The 23038-nt window shown below is 45.0% G+C and overlaps 1 protein-coding gene across 3 annotated transcripts in view; it reads right to left on the bottom strand.

Annotated features, from left to right (window-relative positions):
- The window catches only part of LOC121284250 (interleukin-13 receptor subunit alpha-2-like), a 58752-nt gene that overhangs the window by 24193 nt on the left and 11521 nt on the right, over positions 1-23038 (bottom strand). For 2 of the 3 annotated variants that reach the window (XM_041199575.1, XM_041199574.1), the window contains exons 2-3: positions 10578-10732; positions 3223-3377 (exon numbers count right to left, since the gene is read on the bottom strand). In XM_041199575.1, the coding sequence (XP_041055509.1) occupies positions 3223-3377; positions 10578-10665 (243 nt within the window). In that variant the 5' untranslated portion in view covers positions 10666-10732. The remainder of the gene's footprint in view (positions 1-3222; positions 3378-10577; positions 10733-23038) is intronic. The other variant, XM_041199576.1, reaches the window with a different exon arrangement.

Below are 23038 nucleotides of genomic sequence, written 5' to 3'. Positions count from 1 at the left end.
AATCAGTGTCCTCTGGTTCTCGATCCTTCCACCAATGGGAACAGTTTCTCCCTGTCTACTCTCCATCTGTCCAGTCCTCTCATGATTTTCAGCAACTATATCAAATCTCCTCTCACGCTTCTCTTCTCCAAGGAGATCAGCCCCAGCTTCTCCAATCGATTCACATAACCGAATTCCCTCAACCCTGGAACCATTTCTGTAAATCTTTTCTGCACCCTCTCTAATGACTCCACATCCTTCTAAAGTGTGGTGCCAGAATGGGACACAATACTCCAGGTTTATTTTGACTTCCTCGTATTTGTGCTCTATGCCCCTAATTATAAAGCCCATGGTCCCATATAAACTGCTACTCAAATTTCCCTGTGATTTGTGCCAGGTCTCTCTGTTCCTGCACCCGCTTTAGAATTGTATGCTCCATATTGCCTCTCCATGTTCTTCCTGTCAAAAGGAATCACTTCTCCGCATTAACTGTCACCTCCACTTGTCCATCCATTCCACTAACTTGCTTATGTCCTTTTGAAGCTCTACCGTATCCTCCTCGTAGTTCACAATACTTCCAAGGCAGAATTTTTCACACGGTGTGCAGGCACGCACCCAACCCACTCGAGTGTGAAACAGCGCGTGGTGACGTTGGGTGAGCGTCCCGATGTCATCGCGCACTCACACGATATTTCAGCCGGCAGGCCTGCACAAGAAGCAGAAGTGCGCTTACCGACAATTAAGAGACCGGTTAAGGCAATCAAAGTTGTAATGAATGGGGACTTTTCATTGCCCGTCCAATGTTACAGTTGGCAAGTGGGCAAATCGGCCAGGTGGCCTTTGCATTTTTCAGGAAATCTCATCCACGGGCGGGAATACGTTTCCGTTATTAAATTTAAAAATTAAAAACGTGTGGACAGGATTTTCATCTTGTGTATGTTCAGGTGAGTGATTCTGATGCGTGGGCATTTGTTCTGGATTTTAAAATCTGTTTTCACTGCATTTAAATTCTCTAGCTCCGTGAGGCAGCTCTCTGCCTTCAGGGAGCTTCCATTCTGCGCTCCCCTGTGCCTCCACTGACTTCAGCGCTCACCCTCCTCCCACCGCCCCCACCCCGGCAGTGCTGAGCCTGTTAGCGCGCGTTTCAGACTGGCTAGCTGTTAATTGGCCAGCCAGCGTGAAATTGCGGCCGGGGGCCAATCGCAGTCGGGGGTCTGTTCCCCAGCTGCTTTTGGGCCCGCCAAGTGCGCGTGCCCACCAAATTAAAAATCCTGCCCCACGGTTTGTCTCATCCACAAATTTTGAAATTTTGCCCAGTACATCCAAGTCTGGATCATTAATACATATCAGAAAAAGCAGCGGCTCGGACTCTGGCCTCTCAGGAACCCCTAGATAAAAAAAAGCTGACCACCACACTGCTTCCTCTTATTCAACTAGTGTTGTCTCTGTGCTGCTACTGTCATTTCAATTCTATGACACTAACCTTGTTCATGAGTCTGTTGTGTGGCACTTCATCAAATGCCATATGGGAGTCCAAGTACGTCACATCAAGAACATTACGCTTACCAAAGATAAAAGCAAAAAACTGCGGATGCTGGAAATCCAAAACAAAAACAAAAATACCAGGAAAAACTCAGCAGGTCAGGCAGCATCTGCGGAGAGGAACACAGTTAATGTTTTGAGTCCATATGACTCTTCAACAGAACAAAGTAAAAGTAGAAATGAGGTGAAATATAAGCTGGTTTAAAGGGGGGGGATGGGACAAAAAGAGCTGGATAGAGAGCCAGAGATAGGTGGAGATAACCAAAAGATGTCACAGATAAAAGGAGAAAGAGGTGTTGAAGGTGGTGATATTATCTAAGGAATGTGCTAATTAAGCGCAAGGCTTCACATAGGACTATATCTTAGCACAATCTGTTGTCATGTGATCTTACATCACTAATGATGTAGACTGCCTATTTACATATTGAACATTAGGTGGGAAGAAGACAAGGGGAGAGAGAATGGAGTCAAGATAGCGAGAAATGAGTTCCGTGGGGCAGGAACAGGCTGACACGATTGGCCTGCTGGGACAGTCCTGTTTGTGGATTACCCTTATCAACCCTCTCTGTTAACTGATCAAAAAACTCTTGTCCCCTTCCTGACCCACCTGATGACACCTTCGCCCACCAGACTCCCACCCTGAACCTGACTGTATCCCACTCCCCCTCCAGCTGCAATACAAACAAAAAATGCTGGAAAAGCTCAGCAGGTCTGGCTCTCTTCGAAACGTGAACTCTGTTTCTATCTCCACGGATGCTGCAAGACCTGCTGAGTTTTTCCAGCATTTTTTGTTTCTATTTCAGATTTCCAGCATCCGCAGTATTTGACTTTCATCTCTTCTGACTGTGACTGTTTTCTCCTATCACTAGTACCGTGAGCTCCCCCACCACTCCTTCCGAGGACTCCACCAACTACGCCATTGTCCCCACCCCCTAAGAGCCCTCCACCCCTTCCCGGACATTCCTCCTTCCATGGACAGCGCCCCCCACCCACCCCTCCACCAGCAACTTCTCCGGACACCGTCTCCACCTTTTCCTTATAAGCCCACCTCCCCTATCCAGCCTTGGTGCAGCTTGTGAAACAGGCACCCAAAATCTTGCAGCGTCACTCTTAAAGGTAGGCGATAGCAGCATCTAGGTAATTCCACGTCCTTGATGATGTAAGGCTCGCCAGGCACATGCCACTTATGCAAGTTGGGAAACAGACCGTTCTAATTATCCACTGCTGGGGCACCTAATTTGGAGCAGAAATGTGATTCCAGCTTTTATGAGCATTCATGAGATGCAAATGGGGTTGCCGACATAGATCAGCGGGAAACCTGAACCACCTTTAACCCACCATCAATGTCGGGAATTCCAAACTAATTTTCCGTCAGCAGGAAAACTTTTCCCATCACGGCAAATTCAGTTCCTCCACCCACCACAATTCCCACTGCAAAATTCCGCCCCCTGTGAGCAGTTGTGCTGTTGAGGTCTTAGAGAGGGGAGGGAAAAGTGAAGCATTTTTTTTTATTGCCAGTTGAATGTGGCATCTTTGCTGCTGTTGACAGGCAACCTCTTAAAGGGAAATTGGGGCCTTTCTGGAAAGTGGAGATATACTATGAATACTGAAAGTCACGTCTCCAAAATGAAAGTTACAAATAAACTATGAAATATTGGAATTAGGCTTTGACATAATAGAGAGAAAAGAACGACATCTTACTTCCCAATCATGAGAATCAAAGTACTTATACTCAAATAGATATCTAACGTCAATCCGCCTCTTCATGTCTTCACTGAGGTTGTCATTCCAAGCAAACGTCAGCTCTCCGAGCTCTCTATTTATAACTGTGATGTTGGTCGGTGGGTTAAGTTCAGCTGTTTAAAAATGAATAAACAAAAAATAAATGAGCAAAACAAAAAGTTGCAAATGCGTGAGTTTACTTCACATTCTGGCTCCTGTTCAACATTGGCAGACAATGAGAGAAAATGTAGGCACTTCTCGAGACTTTGTACAGCTCTTAGCAACATAGCAAGGCAGGAAAAGTCTATCTAAGCTACTCATCATCACCTTCTATCCAGCTCCTTACTGGGATTCTGCAACCAATAGCACTGTGACCCTTTCACTGGAAAGGACATGCTGGTTGTTCGATCTGCAATTCCATCGCCTGTTAAATATAAAAGGTGGTCAAAATTTCTTATTGTCCTCCAACACCTTTTACTGTTCTGCAAATCCCATGCCAAACATTTTTGTAAATTCATTCCTGGGATGTAGATGCCACTAGCTAGGCCAGCATTTACTGCCCATCCCTAACTGTCCGGGCATTTAAGAGTCAACCACATTGCAGGTCAGGAGACACATGTGGCCCAGACCAGATAAGGACAGCAGGTTTCCATTAGTGAACCAGATGGGTTTATTACAATAATCAGCAATGGTTTCGTGGTCATCAGGAGACTTTTAACTCCAAATGCTTATTAGATTCAAATTTCACTACTTGTCATGGTGGGATTCAAACTCAGCCCCCAGAACATTACCCTGGGTCTCTGGAATACCAGTCCAGTGACAATACCACTATGCCACTGCCTCCCCTCACGCTTACTAGCTGTCTCAGATTCAAAGTCTGCCCTTGAAGGTCTATAATGTGCTCTGATGCTCTTCTACTTTCTGCAAGAGCAAAGTTCCAGACTAGAGAACACTTCTTCATAACTCTGCCCTAAAATGTTCAGAATCAATCTCATCAGAATCTTCCTGACTCATTTCAGTAATTCTATTTCTTTCCAGTAAAATAGAACCCAGAGGTAAACAGCATTATTCCGAGGCTGCCTCACCAAAGCGAGATATAATTTTAAAATCATTATTTTGGACTTGGGAGACACAACCAAATCTTTACTGACTACCTGTAAGTACCAAACTAACAGTTTGAATGACCAAGCTACCAAAAGTTCCAGATTTCTTTTCTGCTTTGTTACCTCAAGCGCATTATCAGAAAACACCTATTCCACATTAATGGTCTTCCACCAAACCTCATCACTACACACTTAGTGGTATTGAGATTTGCCTGCCACTATTGGCTAAGGTTATTCAGGTCCCATTTGGCTATAGACATTAGCTACTGCACACAGTTTGGCCTTACCTGCAAACTTAAGCACCTTGTTTGATATTCTGTCCTCTGAGAATTTATAAAAATGATAAACGGTAGAAACTTCAACACTGTGGGTCTCCACTCTGTCACCTCGCCATACACAACCAAACTTTTCTTTCTAACTTTCAGTCATGCATCAGTCTTCGGGAAGAGCTTGCTATCTATCCATTTGGTACCAGTTATATGGGATACTGTTAGATGCACTGCTACAACCCAGGTAGGTAACATTAACTCCCTCATCTTTGTGTTAATGGCTATGTGACCTCATCAAGTTCCTGAAAGTTAGTCAAGCATGACGTACCCCTTAGAAACTTAAGATAGCTTTTCCTAATCAACCAGTTAACTTAACATCAGTCATAGGTAAATGTTAGAAGCTATTATTAAAGAAGCTACAGCAGGGCACTTGGATAAGCTCAAGGTAATCAGGCAGAGTCAACATGGTTTTGTGAAAGGGAAATCGAGTTTAACCAACTTATTGGAGTTCTTTGAGGAAATAACATTTGCTGTGGATAAAGGGGAACCAGTGGATATCCAGGAGGCATTTGATAAGGTGCCACATCAAAGGTTATTTTGGAAAATAAAAGCTCATGATGTAGGGGGTAACACATTCATATGGATAGAAGATCGGCTGGCTAACAGGAAGCAGAGAACAGGCATAAATGGGTCTTTTTCAGATTGGCAAGATGTAACGAGTGGTGTGCCTCAGGGTTCAGTGCTGGGACCTCAACCATTTACAATTTATATAAATGACTTGGATGAAGGGATGGATGGGATTGTTGCCAAATTTTCTGATGACAAAAATAGGTAGGAAAGTATTTAGTGAAAAGGATATAGAGAAGCTACAAAAAGATATAGATAGGCTAAGTGAGTGGACAAAGATCTGGAAAATGGAGCATAAGTTAGGAAAAAGGGGAATTTTCCATTTTGGCAGGAAGAATAAAAGAGAAGCATATTATCTAAATGGTGAGAGATTGCAGAGATCTGAGATTCAGAGGGATCTGGGTGTCTTAGTGCATGAATTGCAAAAGGCTAGTATGCAGGTACAGCGAGTAATTAGGAAAGCTAACAGATTGTTAGTATTTATTGTGAGGGGAATTGAGTACAAAAGTAGTAAGGTTATGCTTCAGTTATATAGAGCACTAGTGAGACCACATCCGGAGTACTGTATACAGTATTGGGCACCTTATTTAAGGAAGGATGTAAATGACCATAAGACCATAAGACATAGGAGCAGAAATTAAGCAATTTGACCCATCGAGTCTGCTCCGCCATTCAATCATGGCTGATAAGTTTCTCAACCCCATTCTCACGCCTTCTCCCCGTAACCTTTGACCCCCTTACCAATCAAGAACCTATCTATCTCGGTTTTAAATACACTCAATGACCTGGCCTCCACAGCCTTCTGTGGCAATGAATTCCATAGATTCACCACTCTCTGGCTAAAGAAGTTTCTCCTCATCTCTGTTCTAAAAGGTCTTCACTTTACTTTCAGGCTGTGCCCTTGGGTCCTAGTCTCTCCTACTAATGGAAACATCTTCCCCACATCCACTCTATCCAGGTCTTTCAGTCTTCTGTAAGTTTCAATCAGATCCCCCCTCATCCTTCTAAACTCCATTGAGTATAGACCCAGAGTCCTCAAACGTTCCTCATATGTTAAGCCTTTCATTCCTGGAATCGTTCTCATGAACCTCCTCTGGACCCTCTCCAGCACATCCTTCCTGAGATACGGGGCCCAAAATTGCTCATAATATTCTAAATGTGGTCTGACCAGAGCCTTATAAAGCCTCAGCAGCACATCCCTGCTGTTATATTCTAGTCCTCTCGAAATAAATGCCAACATTGCATTTGCCTTCCTAACTACCGACTCAACCTGCAAGTTAACCTTATGAGAATCCTGGACTAGGACTCCCAAGTCCCTTTGCACTCCAGATTCCTGAATTCTCTCCCCATTTAGAAAATAGTCTATGCCTCTATTCTTCCTACCAAATGCATGACCTCACACTTCCCCATGTTGTATTTCTTCTGCCACTTCTTTGCCCATTCTCCCAACCTGTCCAAATCCTTCTGCAATCTCCCTGCCTCCTCAATACTACTGTCCCTCCATCTATCTTTGTATCATCTGCAAACTTAGCCAGGATGTCCTCAGTTCCTTCATCTAGATCATTAATGTATCAAGTGAAAAGTTGTGGTCCCAACAGTGACCCTGGCCGCCATCCTGAGAAGGACCCCCTTATTCCCACTCTCTGCCTCCTGCCAGACAGCCAATCTTCTATCCATGCTAGTACCTTGCCTCTAACACCATGGGCTCTTATCTTACTGAGCAGCCTCCTGTGCGGCACCTTGTCAAAGGCCTTCTGGAAGTCCAAGTAGATAACATCCATTGGCTCTCCTTTGTCTAACCTACTCATTACCTCCTCAAAGAATTCTAACAGATTTGTCAGGCATGACCTCCCCTTGATGAAACCATGCTAACTTTGCCCTATTTTACCATGCACTTCCAAGTATTCTGAAATCTCATCCTTAATAATGGACTCCAAAATCTTACCAATGACCGAGGTCAGGCTAATTGGCATTGGAAGCAGTTCAGAGAAGGTTTACCAGGCTAATACCTGGAATGGGCGGGTTGTCTTATGAGGAATGGTTGGACAGGCTGGGCTTATATCAGCTGCAGTTTATCAGAATAAGAGGTGACTTGATTGAAACATATCAGATCCTGAGGGGACTTATTTTTTGATTCATTCATGGGATGTGGGCTTCGCTGGCTGGGTGTGCATTTATTGCCCATGCCTAGCTGCCCTTGAGAAGGTGGCGATGAGATGCCTTCTTGAACCGCTACAGCCTATGTGGTGTAGGTATACCCACTGTGCTATTAGGAACAGAGTTCCAGAATTTTGACCCATGACAGTGAAGTTACGGTGATATAATTCCAAATCAGGATGGTGAGTGACTTGTAGGGGAATTTCCAGGTGGTGGTGTTCCCATCTAGCTGCTGCCCTTATCCTTTTAGGTGGTAGTGGTCGTGTGTTTGGAAGGTGCTGTCTAAGGAGCCTTGATGAATTCCTGCAGTGCATCTTGTAGATGATACACACTGCTGCTACTGTGCAACGGTAGTGGAGGTCATGCTGCAGCTGTATAGAACCTTGGTTAGGCCACACTTGGAATATTGCGTGCAATTCTTGTCGCCACATTACCAGAAGGATATGGAGGCATTGGAGAGGGTGCAGAGGAGGTTTACCAGGATGCTGCCTGGTCTGGAGGTTATTAGCTATGAGGAGAGGTTGGAGAAACTCAGATTGTTCTCACTAGAGCAACGGAGATTGAGGGGCGACTTGATAGAAGTTTACAAAATTATGAGTGGCATGGACAGAGTAGATAGTCAGAAGCTTTTTCCCAGGGTGGAAGAGTCAATTACTAGGGGACATAGATTTAAGGTGAGAGGAGAAAACTATAGAGATGTGCGGGGCAAGTTTTTTTACACAGAGGGTAGTGAGTGTCTGGAATTCGCTGCCAGAGGAGGTGGTGAAAGCAGGTACGATAGTGGTGTTTAAGAGGCAGCTTGACAAATACACAAATAGGATGGGAATAGAGGAATACGGACCCCGGAAGTGCAAAATGTTTTAGTTGACGGGCAATATGATCGGCGCAGGCTTGGAGGGCCGAAGGGCCTGTTCCTGTGCTGTACTTTTCTTTGTTCTTTGTTCTTTGAACTGGATGTTTGTAGATGTGGTGCCAATCAAGTGGGCTGCTTTGCCCTGGGAGGTGACCAGGTTCTTCAGTGTTGTAGGAGCTGCAATCATCTAGGCAAGTGGATAGTAGAGAGTTTACCCCTTGTTTCTCATTGACTCCAGTTTTGCTAGGGCTCCTTGATGCCAGACTCGGTCAAATGCTGACTTGTGCCTTGTAGATGGTGGACAGGCTTTGGGGAGTCCAAAGGTGAGTTACTCGTCACACAATTCCTAGCCTCTGACCTGCTCTTGTAGCTACAGTATTTATATAGCTAGTCCAGTTCAGTTTCTGGTCAATGGTAACCCCCAGGATGTTGATAGTATGGGATTCAGTGATGGTAATGCCATTGAACATCAAGTGGCAATGGTTGAATTCTCTCTTGTTGGAGATGATCATTGCCTGACACTTGTGTGATGCGAATGTTACTTACCACATATCAGCCCAAGCCTGGATATTGTCCAGGTCTTGCTGCTTTTGGGCATGAACTGCTTCAGTATCTGAGGAGTCCAAATGGTGCTGAACATTGTGCAATCATCAGCGAACATCCCCACTTCTGACCTTATTATGGAAGGAAGGTCATACGTGAAGCAGCTGAAGATGGCTAGGCCTAGAACACTACTTTGAGGAACTCCTGCGGTGATGTCCAGGAGCTGAGATGACTGACCTCCAACAGCCACAACCATCTTCCTTTGTGCTAGGTATGACTCCAACCAGCAGACAGTTTTCCGCCTGATTCTCATTGACTCTAGTTTTGTTAGGGCTCCTTGATGCCACACTCGATCAAATGCTGCCTTGATGTCAAGGACAGTCACTGTCACCTCACTTGACAGGGTGGATGTGGAGAGGATGTTTCCTCTTGTGGGAGAATATAGAACTAGGGGTCAATGTTTAAGAATAAGGGTTCGCCCATTTAAGACGGAGAAGAGGCTAAATTTTTTCTCTCAGAGGGTCGTGAGTCTTTGGAACTCTCTTCCCGAAAAGGTGGTGGAAGCAGAGTCTTTGAGTATTTTAAAGGCAGAGGTGGATAGAATCTTGGCGAGCAAGGAGATGATAGGTTATCAGGGGCATGGGGATGCATATTTGAGGTTACTTATTAAATTGCAGAGCTGGATCGAGGGGCCGAATGGCCTCTTCCTCCTCCTTGTTTGTATGTTCATATCAACCACTGTCCTTCCAAATGGTTGATAATAGTATCCTTCATCAGAGTCTCAACTGTTTTCACCCCAATTGCAATAAGTCTCTAATTTGAGGAATCATTCCTGCCTCTTTTTATAAAGATGTGGGTCACACATTTGCTACTTTCTAATCCAGCTAATGGTGCTTGATTTCAATAAGCTCCTATAAGCTAATGTTGCATTTATTTAACAACTTTCATACCCTCAGGAAACCTAAAGTACTTCACAGTCAATAAAGTTATTTTTGAAGTGTTGACAATTTTCTCACATTGTCAAGCATGGCAGCCGACTTTCTCCCAACAGCGAGGGGATAAATGACTAGCTAATCTGATTTTTGGTGATATTGGTTGAGGGCATGTATCAGTCGGGACACAGTGTCTTCTAACAATGCCATGGAGCCTTGTACATTCACCTGAACGGCAGCATTCCCAGTTCACCTGAGAGATGGTGTGTTCGAAAATGCTGCACTCCCTTGGTACTGTACCAAAGTGTCAATGTAGCTCAAGAGTCTGTAAATGGGGCTTAAATCTATAACCGTCTGACTGAGAGTCAAGAGTGCTACCATTGAGTCGAGGTTGTTAGCTGTGGATGCCAGTGGGAGGATTTGAAAATCTCCTCAGCCAGCTCTACCAATGTCAGGACTCAGACAACTCCTCAAGCTTCCTAAAACTTTCTCTACAATGCCGTCTGGTGATACTAAGACTTTCCAGTCTGTACTCTTCCATATACTTCTCTCTCGGCTTAGAAAGGTCTCATCCTTTTTCAGTAGCTAATGGTCATACCACAATGATTTAGGAATTCCCCTACTTCCTGTAGGTAGGCAGCAGGCATGGCAGTGATGGATTTTACCTATCCCCTTGCCTTCAAACCCACCTGCAGGTTAGCATAAAATCCAGCCGGTAAACAGGCATTTCGAGCAAGTTGGGCATTTACTTGGGAAGGAGGGACATTAAGGAATGTGGAAATGGGATTAAAAAGATGGAGCTACCATTGTTAAAAGGAATGAAAAAAACAGATTCTATAACTATACTTACTAAGGTTTGCTAGGAACTCCAGGTTTCCATCACTTAAGGCAGTTGTTAAAACAAAGGAGATTGCAATGCAATGTGCCAATTGGAACATAGTGGGAATCTTCAGCAGAAGTGCTGCCTGTTGTGAAATAAGCTCAGATACCAGGTAATAAAACTCCCTGAAAAAAAAACAATATCACATAATAAAAGTGGAAGAAAAATTGTAAATACAGCTTTGAAATAATGGATTTTTACTTCTATTTATATAAGTTAAACTTGTGGCTAGCAAGGGAGTCAAGACCGATAAACTCTCATTCAGAAGATTATACCTCTGACAGTGTCAGCCTGGATTGTAGGCTCATGCCTTTGAGCCAGAGGTGAGTCAGAATACCATCCCCTGAACGACGGCTGACCAACTGATCAATCATGTCAGAGAGGAAGAGGAAGTTACAAGCAGAAATGTACATGGAAACCACCGGACTAACTTTACAAAATAGTGAACAGAAACTATCGTGTCAGTCTTCTGCATTCTGCAAATTAGAATCTGCTACTATTAGTATCACTTTTCCTTTGGTGCTGGAGATTGTCTCTAGCAACAAAAATAATGATGGGAACTTCAATTTCCAATGGTCCTTATCCAAACATTTTAAGTTGATGCGTGGCATTTGAAACAGGTCAGACCAGCCCCAAGTAGAGTTGCCAACTCTTCAGGATTGGCCTGGAGCCTGCAGGAATTAAAGGTCAATCTTCTGAATCACAGAATTGTTCCAGCACTGAAGGAGGTCATTCAGCCCATCACGTCTGCACCAGCTCTCTGAATGAGCATTATGAATTAGTGCCATTCTGCTGCCTTTTCTCCACAACTCTTGCACGTTGTTTCTATTCAAATAATCATTTAATTCCCTCTCGAATGCCTTGATTGAACCTGCCTCCACCACACTTCCAGGCAGTGCACTCCAGGTTCCAACCACTCGCTGTGTGAAAAAAGTTTTTTCTCATGTCACGTTAGTTTCTTTTGCAAATCACTTTAAATCTGTGTCCTCTCATTCTTGATCCTTTTATGAGCAGGAACAGCTTCTCCCTGTCTGCCCTAACCAGCCTCCTCATGATTTTGATCACCTCTACCAATTCTCCAGGACACTGCCCTGTGCAACTCTGGAGAAAAATCAGAGATATTAAAAACTATTGTATTCCTGTCCTTTTCTTTGAACATTTCTCTTTACCAGATTTATAAACTGTTGAAAATAGGAAAAAATAGGCTGTGTTGCTAACAGTCAAGCATCATCCAATTGCGTAATGTGCCTTTGTGCTTTCCAATTGGTGTAGGAAGGCAGTGTGTAACAAGGTTGGATGTGTTGGCCGACTAATGGCTGGGGTGTGGGGACAAGTCATGCGAATAAACCCCCAGGAATACCTTTAATTACAGTTGGCTACCCTAGTCCTGGCAATTACATACCCGGACCTTTCATAAGTACAGCATAGAGTACTTGCAGATACCATGTATCATACCAGATACTTAACACTGACTCTCTGCAGGGACATCAAATTGGTTCTCTCTTGTAAGTAAAAGGGATTATCTACATATTTTAAACACTATAGGCCAAAGGACCATCTTCAATTCCAGCAAAGGCAAACAAGTGATAGAAAAGTACTCCAAGCGTAGTTTTCCCTTAATAATATACTGCCAGCTTTAGGTCACTTGTCCTAAGATCTCCTTATGTGGCCTAGTGTTAAATTTTGTTTGATAGTGCAGCTGTGAAGCACCTGGGTGATTTACCATGCTAAGGGTGCTATATAAACACAAGTTGTTGTTGTAAAAAAGTAGAATGACTATTCATAGAAGGTTTAATGCTTTTGCACACCCAACCTTCTGTTCATTATTATAAAGCAGGTGTCTTTTTTTAATTCATTCATGGGGTGTGGGCATCATTGGCTAGGCCAGCATTATTGCCCACACCTAATTGTCCTTGTTCTGAGGGCATTTAAGAGTCAACCACATTACTGTGGGTCTGGAGTCACATGTAGACCAGACCATTAAGGACAGCAGATTTCCTTCTGTAAAGGGCATTAATGAACCAGATGGCTTTTTACAACAATCAGCAATGGGTTTATGGTCATCATTAGACATTTTTAATTCCAGGTTTTTTTTTCAAATTTCACCATCTGCCAGGGTAGGATTCAAATCTCAGTCCCCAGAGTATTACCCTGGGTCTCTGGAATACTAGTCAGTGATAATGCCACAATGCCACCACTTTCCCTGGAGGTCTCTGGAGTGGGGCATGAACTTTCTGGCCCGGAGGCGAGAGTGAGATCCACTGAAATATTGTTATCACCTCAGGAGGAGGTTCTTTCTGTGAGGAAATCAGGGTGGGTTACTGTAAGGTTTAGGCTTACTCTCTGACTGATGAACCGTTGTGACCTAAGAGGTGATGCCATCCACTCCTAAAATTTTCAGACTATGCAAAAAAATATATTTGCGGAGGAATGTAGGAAATAGTGGGGATGAACACAAAACACATGTCTACCATCTAACTCCAAAGCATGAGACACAACACCATATGTTGGACATTATGCCATACATTTATTGTACACGGTACAAACAAGTGTAACTGCATGGATCATGAACAACAAAGCCTCAAGTAAGTTACAATTATCTGTAGAAGTGAGAATATTAATCACATTCTAATGAGAAGCTACAGACTTGTTCCCCTAATGTGTTAGTTAGATGAGTTAATGAGGATTTGAGTTAGATAGAGTTAGATATAGGTTCTAAAGCCCATGTTGAGCTAAGAGTTCTAATTCAAAGCTACAGTTGGCATCAGCGATTGTTATTTGGGGGAAGGAAGACAGAGGTGAAGGTCAGTGTGACATCCGCTCTATAGGTATCAACAACAACTGGCAAATAAGATAGCACCTTTGATGAAGTAAAGCACCACAAGGCACTACTGCACACAAACATTATCAAACAAAATTTGACATTAAGTCACGTGCAAAGATATTAGGGCAGATGACCAAAATCTTGGTTAAAAAGATAGGCTTTAAGGAATGTTTTAATGGAGGAAAGAGATGGAGAGAAGTAATCAGGCAGGGAGATGCAGGGAATCGATTCCAGTGGTTGTCCGCAGCTGAAGGCACAGCTTCCAATGGTGCATGATTAACCTGGCGTGTAAAAAAGACAGGAATTTGGTTGCATTCTCTCTTGTTGCAGATGGTCATTGCCTGGTATTTGTGTGGTGCCAATGTTGCTATCTGTGTCCTAACTCGCATCAAGTGATCATATTGCCTCCTGGTTAATTAACATCTCACTTTTAAAATTCTCAGATGGTTGTAGGGCTGGAGGAGGCTACAGTAATTGGGAGGATGGAGGAGGTTACAGTAATCGGGAGGGGTGACACCATGAGCAATTTGTAAGCAAGAGAGAATGTAACCATATTGCCCCTTGACATTCAATGGCATTACCATCACTGAATCCCCCACTATCAACATCCTGGGGATTGTATTGACCAGAAACTGAACTGGACTAGGCACATAAATCTGTAGCTTCAACAGCAGGTCAGAGGCTGGGAATTCTGCAGCAAATAACTCACCCTCGACTCTCCAAAGCCTGTCCACCATCTACAAGGCACAAGTCAGGAATGTGATGGAACACTCCATGCTTGCCTGGATGAGTGCAGCTCCAACAACACTCAAGAGGCTTGACACCGTCCAGGAAAAAGCAGCCCATCCACCGCCTTCATCACCAATGCTCAGTGGCAACAGCGTGTACCATCTACAAGATACACTGCAGCAACTCAACAAGGCTCCTTCAACAGCACCTTCCAAACCCACGACCTCTACCACCCAGAAAGACAAGGGCAGCAGATAAATGGGAACACCACACCCAAGTCACTCACCATCCTGGCTTGGAAATATATCGCTGTTCCTTCACTGTCACTGAATCAAAATCCTGGAACTCTCTTCCTACCTGCACTGTGGGTGTTCCTACAAGACGTAGACTGTAGAAGTTCAAGAAGGCCGCTCATCACCATGTACTCAAGGACAATTAGGGATGAACAATAAATGCTGGCCCAGCCAGTGATGCCCACCTCCCAAGAATGAATATTTTTAAAAGCAAAGTTTTGGATGAACTTAAATTTATGGATGGTGGAAGATGGGAGACCATTGGAAGTACATTGGAATAGTCAAATCTAGAAGTAACAAAGGCATGGATGAGGGTTTCAATAGTAGATGAGCTGAGGCAGGGCAGAGATGTCCAATGTTCCAAATGTAGAAATAGCTGGTCTTATGGATGATATGGACATGTGGTCAGAATCTCACCTCGGGGTCAATATAGCTTCAAGGTTACAAAAAGTCTGATTCAGAGTCAGGCCATTGCCAGGGAGCAGATGGAGTTGGTGGCTACAAATGGAGTTTGTTGTGGGGACCAACGACAATGGCCTTGTTTCTCTGTATTTAGCTGGAAGGAATTTCTCCACATCTCTATCAGGTAAGCAGTGTGACAGTTTAGGGAGATCGAGAGAGGTGGTGAAGAGTTCAAGCTGGGTGTCATCAATGTGCACACATATGGAAAGTGAACTTGTGTTTTCAGATAATATTGACAAGGGGCAGTAGGTAGATGAGAACTAGGAGGGGTCCAAGGGGAACACTAGAGGCAATGGTGCAGGAGCACGAAGGGAAGCCATTGCAGGAGATACCCTGAATCTGATTAGATAGGTGAGAATGAAGCCAGGTGAGAGCAGTCCCACCTAGCTGGAAAGGAGTTGGAGTAGAATAGTGACGTCAACCAAATCAAAGGCTGTAGACAGGTCAATAAGGACAAGGAGGGAAAGCTTATCTTTTTTCAGTCACATAGAATGCCATTTGTGACTCCGATAAGAGATTTTTCAGTACTGTGGAGGGCTGAAGCTTGATTGGAGGGATTCAACTATGGAGTTCCAGGAAAGACCAGATCAGATTTGGGAGGTGACACACGATTCAAGGACTTAAGGAGAGGAAAGGGAGGTTGGAAATGGGACAGCAGTTTCCCAAGGAGAGAGGGGTCAAAAGTCGTTTGTTTTGAGGAGGGTGTTGATGCTGGCAGGTTTGAAGGAGTGGGGTGGTGACAGCACCTGACAAGCAAGAGCCATAAACAATATCGGCTGACATGGGGGCCGAGAAGAGAATTTGGGTGGTCAGAAGTTTAGTAAGAATAGGGTACAGGGAGCAGGAAGTGGGTCCCACTAGAAAGTGAGCTTAGAGAAGACGTGAGGGCGAGAAGATCTGGAGAAAGATGTGAGTTCAGGGCTAGAGCAGCGGGAGGGGGTAGGGGGAAGGGAGCTTCGGGGGAGTTTGGCCCATGAGCTAGGGAAAGGGAGGGAATAGGCAGAGGCAGTGGAATGGATGATCTCAATTGTAGTGACAAGGAATCTTATAAGCTCCTTACAATTGTTGTTGGAGGTGAAAGTGGAAGAGACAGGGGAGAGGGTTTTAAGAATTTAAGGCAGAGAAAATTTGCAGATGAGAGCAGAATCCATTAACGCTTTATCTGACTGTGGTAATGTGAGGTATAATACACCTTTAAGAGAATGTGGGCAGAGTGATCACATGACTGTAAGACCCAATAGCTGTGTAGCGCGGCCTACAATGTTAATGTTAGTCTGGAGCAGGATCTGGATGGAGAAGCACACATTGTGTTATTGCTCTGTTGTTTGTGTAAATAAATAGCATGTGCTTCATTTCATATTGGTCTCTGTGCCTGCTGTATACTATTATCGACTCACCCACTGACAGATAAGCAAGCAACCAGTTCACGAGCAAAGCAGCCCCACAGTAGAATGTAACAACTGGTGATGAGGCAAAACGCAACCAGCCAGCGACACCAAGGAAGCCACGAAAACCCAACTGAGGTGAATCAGCTGTGCCTTGCAGGCCGATTGTAAGTACATTACAATTGTAAACTCTCACCGTAGTTGTCGAAGTTATCCCCCTCCAGTATGCCACAATTTGGCCGCAAGAGCCATTTGATCAGACTACCGATGACTGGTCACATTATATTGAGCACCTCGTGTTTTCATTTTTGGCCAATGACATATTGGAGGAGGAGAAGAGGTGAGCAATCCTCTAATCAACATGCGGCAGTCAGACGTTCAGCCTAATTCTTAGTCTAACAGCACCCAACACCCCAGATTCCAAGAGCTTTGATGAGTTGGTGAATCTTGTGAAAAGCCACTTTCAGCCGAAACCCTCGGTAACAACCCAGTGTTTTAAATTCAATTCGAGGTGTCGCACCCCTGCGGGGACAGTCACTCACTATGTAGCAGCCTTAAGACAATTGGCAGAGCGCTGTGAGTTCAGGACGTCGATTAATGACATCTTAAGAGACAGATTAGTATGTGGATTAGCGAACTTGCCATTCAGAAAAGATTGTTGTCAGAAACAAATTTAGACTTCAGCAAGACGCTGGAGTTGGCGCTGGCAATGGAGAGAGCGCAGTCAGGGGTTCAGAATAAATCAAGGGAGCACAAAATGGAGCCGTCCTTCAATTCCGGAGGTTAGAAATAACGCAGAAGCTAAGGGCTCCAAGGAAAGGTGGAGAGCAGCCACCATTAACAGACCAGCAAAAAGCAATGGCTTAACGGATAAAAACCACATTCATAATAGCAGAATTGGAACCAGACAGCTACAAACGAACGACAATTTAAAAGAACCGAGTGTTCCTACTGCCATCGCAATGGGCACATTATGTGATATTGTAATGAGAGATTGAGGTAAAATTTCAAACAGAAAGGCAAAGGTCATGAAATTTATATAATGGAGGAACCCGAAGAAACAGAATCAGATATTTACTCGCTACACAACTTAAAAATGGGTCAAACAGAGCCAATCTACATGACAGTAGAAGTCAAGAGAAAACCCATTCAAATGGAGGTGGATACAGGTGCATCCATGACAGTCATGGGGGAACATACATTTAAGTATCTGAATGGAGGAGGCCACTCGTTAAAGCTGGAAAACTCAGATGCCAGACTAAAGGCATAGACTGGTGATGACATATGAGTAAGGGGTGTATGCAAGGTTCCAGTACAATATGGAAGCCAGTCAGCAAACCTACCCATCATTGTGATAGCAAGCAGAGGGCCGAGTCTCCTCGGAAGAAACTGGTTGAGAGAGATCAATCTTGAGAGATCACTGAGGTCTCAATCAGAAGCAGTAAGTGTTGCTGTATGGAAAAGGGAGCACGTAAAGACTCAACAAAAGGAACTCATAGAGCTGATGCTTTAGGACAGAGTTTGAGTTGAAGTCAGTAACCTCCAAAAACAAAAAGAAAACCTGCTGAAGGACTTTCACATATTGCAAGATTCACTCAGATCTCAATTTGTACCACTAAAAGGTATGAGGAAGAATAGAAAAAATTCGCATATCTCGGGCCGAGATGAAGAATCAATTAGGCAAGAAAGTACAAAAATATTTAATTCCCCAGGAAACAACCATCAAATATAAAAAAGAAATGGAAGAGCTGAAGAACCAGCTACGTGGAAGCCAAGAAGCCTTAAAAATAGAGACCCCTGAGTTTTCAAAGGAGCTGACAGATGAGCAAATGCTGGAAGACTCAACCACTGAGTTCACTCAGGTTGAGCTCATACCTGAGCCTAGTCTGGCCAATAGGGAAGTTGAAGAGAAAGCCAGGGTTAAAGTCAGTACTGCCAAGAAGAAACCTCATCAAAAGAAGTCATGTAGGAAGAGAAAAGCAAAATTGTTAACAAGGCATTGTTCATTCCATCTTAAAGTTAGCCTTGCCCAACCACCTGCCTTACAGATGCCCTTCATACTCTTGAACCTGGAGGGGAGGGGCAGCAGGAGTGCATGCGACTGGGCCTGTAAGAGGGTGAAAGCATTCCCTTTGGAGTCTGCACTACAGGAAGAAGGAATTTCTCTTGCATTGGAAATACCTGTAGGACCCATTGAGCCTGAGAGAGTCGAAGATGCAAACTTGCAGGTTCCTACTGGGAGCCTAGCGGACAGATAACTCCTGAGAAGGAGGCCTCAGATAAACCATCTGAAGTCGTAGAACTATGACGGTCAACACATTTGAAAAAGCCTCTGGAGGGACTGAATTTGTAAATAGTTTATTTATGTAAATAGTTAATGTGCTTTCAAGTAAAGGGGGAAGGATGTGGTAATCTGAGGTGTAATACACCTTTAAGAGACTGTGAACAGATTGATCACGTGACTGTAAGACCTGAGAGATGTGTAGCGTGGGCTACCATGTTAACGTTAGTCTAAAGTAGCATCTGGCTGGAGAAGCACACACCATGTTAGTGCTCTGTTGTCGGTGTAAATAAATAGCATGTGCTTCATTTCATGTTAGTCTCTGCACCTGCAGTGTATTGTTATCGACTCATCCGCGGACAGATAAGCGTGCAACTGATTTGTGAGCAAAGCGACCCCACAGTAGAATATAACAGTGATCCCGCCAGATCTGGCAACGAATAGTTAAACAAGTTGCCCACCATATTAGTTCAAGTCAGCACCCTTGGATTTAAGGAAGCATAGATAAAGGTCATACCGTGGAAATGACCAGGGTGAGAGAGAGGCGATGGTTTTGTTTGAGCTTGGGGCCTCAAAGAAGGAGTTGAGGATGCAGTTGGCCACAAAAAAAGCCACAGAAAAGTTGTGGTCAATGGAGAGTCAAAGGTCAGGCAGATGGGGTTTTGAAAGTGCAGTTGTAAGTGAGTGGAAAGGGGATTTTTTTCCAGGGCAGGGACGGACAGAAAGAAAATGAGATTGGTAGAGAAGGCCATAGGATGTGGGTGTTTAGTGACACAAGGAAATGATCAGAGATGGCCTTGTCTGTGATTGAGAGGCCACATGAGAAGGCAAGGCCAAGCGGGTGGTCATGAATATGGATGGGGGAGTTTATATGAAGGCAGGCATTAAGGGAGGATGGGAGGGCAGTGAACTCAGAGGACACTATCCAATGCTGGAGGCAATGAGCAGAATTATGCCCTCGTCAGGCAGGCTCAGCGGGGGCAGTTGGGAGAGGTCAGAAGACCGACCACCACCCGCGATTGGGGCAGGCCGATGATTTCACGCCGGCAGGCTGATTTAAGGCTCTCCCAGTGTGAAACGCGCGCGACAGCGCTCAGCGCTGACTGTATGGGGTGGAGGAGGGCGCGCGCCCAAGCTCACGGGCGTGCACAGGAAAAGCTTCCTGAGTTGTCTCAGGGAGATGAAGGTAAATTTTTTTAAATATTTAAAAATCAGAGACATATTAGAAATAAGCATGAAAATGTTTTATTTTTTTAAATGACAGATCGAAAACTCATCCCGCCCGTGAATGAGGTTTTGCAAGAATTGCAAAGGCCGCTTGGCCTTTTCGCCTGCTCACCAACTGTAAGGTTGGACAGGCAGTGAAAAATGTCATTTAATTACATTGCTAATGGCCTTAATAGGCCTTTTAATTGTCGGCGGGCGCGCTGCTGACTCATGTGCGCGCCCACCGACTGAAATATCGTGCGAGTGCGCGATGACATCGCCCTACGTCATCACGCATCATCTTACACTCGTTGGGGGTCAGGCGCACACCCGCCCAACGAGCTAATAGTTCTGGTCTACATGTGGGTGGAAACCAAGCAAAATCAAGGTGGGCCCACCATAGATGCCGTTTAACATAAACAGCTTGCTGACATGCATTTGTCCAGATCATTTTTGGCTGGGGTACCCAAAGGCAGGCAAGACCTTTGGAGCCTTACTCCAAGGCCCTGGATATTTAGAAGACTTGGGGGATGGAGGGAGAAAATGGAGATAAAGCAAGATGTTGAAATATTCCTCTTCCCTTACATCTTAGATTTGCATAATTCCAAACACCAGTAACTGAATGGGGACCAAATGACAAATCTAAATCAATGATCTGACCAATGGGTCCATACACATGAACATCTCTAGTTAAAGTAAAGGCCAAAATAGATGAGAAGCACTTAATAGGGAGGGAAATTAAGTCTAAAAAATAAAATTCACCCTGCATCCTCCTTGTGTGCCAAATGGCTTCAAAGCATGAATCAAGGATAAATAAAAGCAGAAACTAAAACCATGAATGCTGGAAAAAAAAACAGGATTTACTGGAAGTGCAGAGAATGGGCCAACATTTTGGAAATGAGTATTGGTGGTGCATCATGCAATAAATTGTGCTCTTGATCGTCAAGGGAAAACATTCAGAGCTTAAGGTCAACCATTCAAGGAGGGTGACACCCTCAATGGAAATGCCTTTGGCCTAATAAGGAACAGCTTCATTTGAGGCCAAAACTTGCTTGGGACTGAGTGTTGTAAAAGGCGCACTTCAATACATTTTTTAGCCTTCCATTGGAAGTGGAGCATTGCTGGCAAGGCCAGCATTTATTGCCCATCCCTAATTGCCCTTGAGAAGGTGTTGTTGAGCTGCCTTCTTGAACTGCAGGTACACCCACAGTGCTTTCAGGAAGGGAGTGCCAGGATTTTGATCCCATGATAGTGAAGGAACGATGATATAGTTCCAAACCAGAGTAGTGTGTGGCTTGGAGGGGAACTTGCAGTTGGCGGTCTTCCTGTGCATCTGCTGCTCTTGCCCTTTAGGTGATAGAGGCCATGAGTTTAGAAGGTGCTGCCAAAGGAGCCTTGGTGAGTTGCTGATAGTACACACTGCTGTCACTGTGCGTGAGTGGTGGAGGGAGTGAACGTTTAAGGTGGTGGATGGCATGCAGGCTCCTTTGCTTTGGATGCTGTCAAGCTTCTTGAGCGTTGTTGGAGCTGCGCTCATCCAGGCAAGTGGAAATATGCCATCACACTCCTGATTTGTGCCTTATTGATGGTAGACAGGCTTTGGGGAGTCAGGAGGTGAGTTACTCAACTCAGAGTTCCCAGCCTCTGACCTGCTCTGTATGCACAGCATTTATATGGCTGGCCCAGTTCAGTTTCTGGTCGGTGGTATTCCACAGGATGTTGATGGTGGGGGATTCAGCGATGATAATGCCTTTGAATGCAATAAGGAGATGAATAAGATTCTCTCTTGTTGGACATGGTCATTGCCTGGCACTTGTGTAGCGTGAGCTATGAGCCCAAGCCTGAATGCTGAGCAGCAGATGATGCAAAGGAACCATAATCCAAAAGATAAAAACAGAACTGCAAGCGGGTGCAATCAAAACTCGATTCTGCATTATTTTCATTATTGTGACTAATCTCTCAGGTTCCAAGTACCAGATGTGATTTTACTTCCTTTATACCCACGCTGAACTTTGTGCCAAAAAGCTGTGAGTTCAGAAGGGAATATTCCCCACTCTCCATCCAAATGTTCCATTCGTGTAGGTTAAGCACAATCACCCCTACCCCCTCCTGCCCTCCACCCCCCTGTCCTCTCACCCACTGCTAGGGTGGAATTTTATGCCAGCAGGATTTTACAGTCCAGCTGAAGTCAATGGACCTTTGAACGGCTTGCCGGATCTTAAGGCTCCGCTCCCACCGCGATGGAGCTGTAAAATTCCACCCCAAGGCCGGGATTTAATGACCTCCCTGGAGGCGAGTTCTGAGGCGGACTTGATTGGGTAGGAGGGTGTAGGTGTAGGTTGCAGGCCCCCTTGCCTTACCACTGTCACCTGATCAAACTCAGGGCAGGAAGGGTGGTGGGTGGTGGGGGGGTGGGGGGGAGGTGGTGGGGGGTTTGGGGGGGGGTGGTGTGGCGGCCTTCCTTCTTGGAGGCTAATTGAGGCCCTTAAGTAACAACTTAAAGGCCTCATCCCACATCACTGGAATTCTACTAGCGGTAAGCAAGGGATTCACCACCTGGGAAGGCTGCCCAGCCAACCATCTCCAGTTTGCCTGCATCCTACTAGATGGGTCCTTCATATTCAGGCACTCTGTGCCCGATCAAGGGGCCTGGCATCAGGAGCGGGAAGGCTGCCCCCTGCCCTTGCTGTCGAACACCTCCCCCCTCCCCTCGCTGGCCGGCACACCCTGCTCCACCTCCCCCACCCTGCTTTCTCCCATCCAACCCCACTTATGTCCCTCCAGGGATCCATCGACGATCTCTGGTGAGGTCCCTGTGTGCAAAACTGGCATCGGCCACTTCCCGGCGGCGCTGCCAGTACTGGATTAACCCACAGCTCTTGGGGGTGGGATTTCTGCTCTGCTGGGGGCTTAATTCGACAGGAGGCCCGATGCTGTCCAAATACGTGCTGAATTGCCTTCAAATAGCAACAGGCCTCCCAAAAATGCAGGAAGTGAGGTTCCCACCGCTTCTGCAGCTGGTGGGCATTACCATTAAACCCCGGCCCAAGTACTAGAATTGCTTCAACCAGGGTACATGAGTGTTGTTTATTCATTGGAAGGAGCAGGTGTGGAAATAGCATCATGCTTGGATGTGATTTCCTTCACAATCTCTGTCTATGCTCACATATGACTTGACTAAGTTTCTGGAGCATTACACAGGATGTAAGGCACTGAAACAGGCCACTCGGCCCAACCAGTCAATGCCGGTG

Source organism: Carcharodon carcharias, chromosome 11 (assembly GCF_017639515.1).
Source record: "Carcharodon carcharias isolate sCarCar2 chromosome 11, sCarCar2.pri, whole genome shotgun sequence".
NCBI classification, from domain to species: Eukaryota; Metazoa; Chordata; class Chondrichthyes; order Lamniformes; family Lamnidae; genus Carcharodon; species Carcharodon carcharias.
This window is presented reverse-complemented; position numbering and strand designations above follow the sequence as displayed.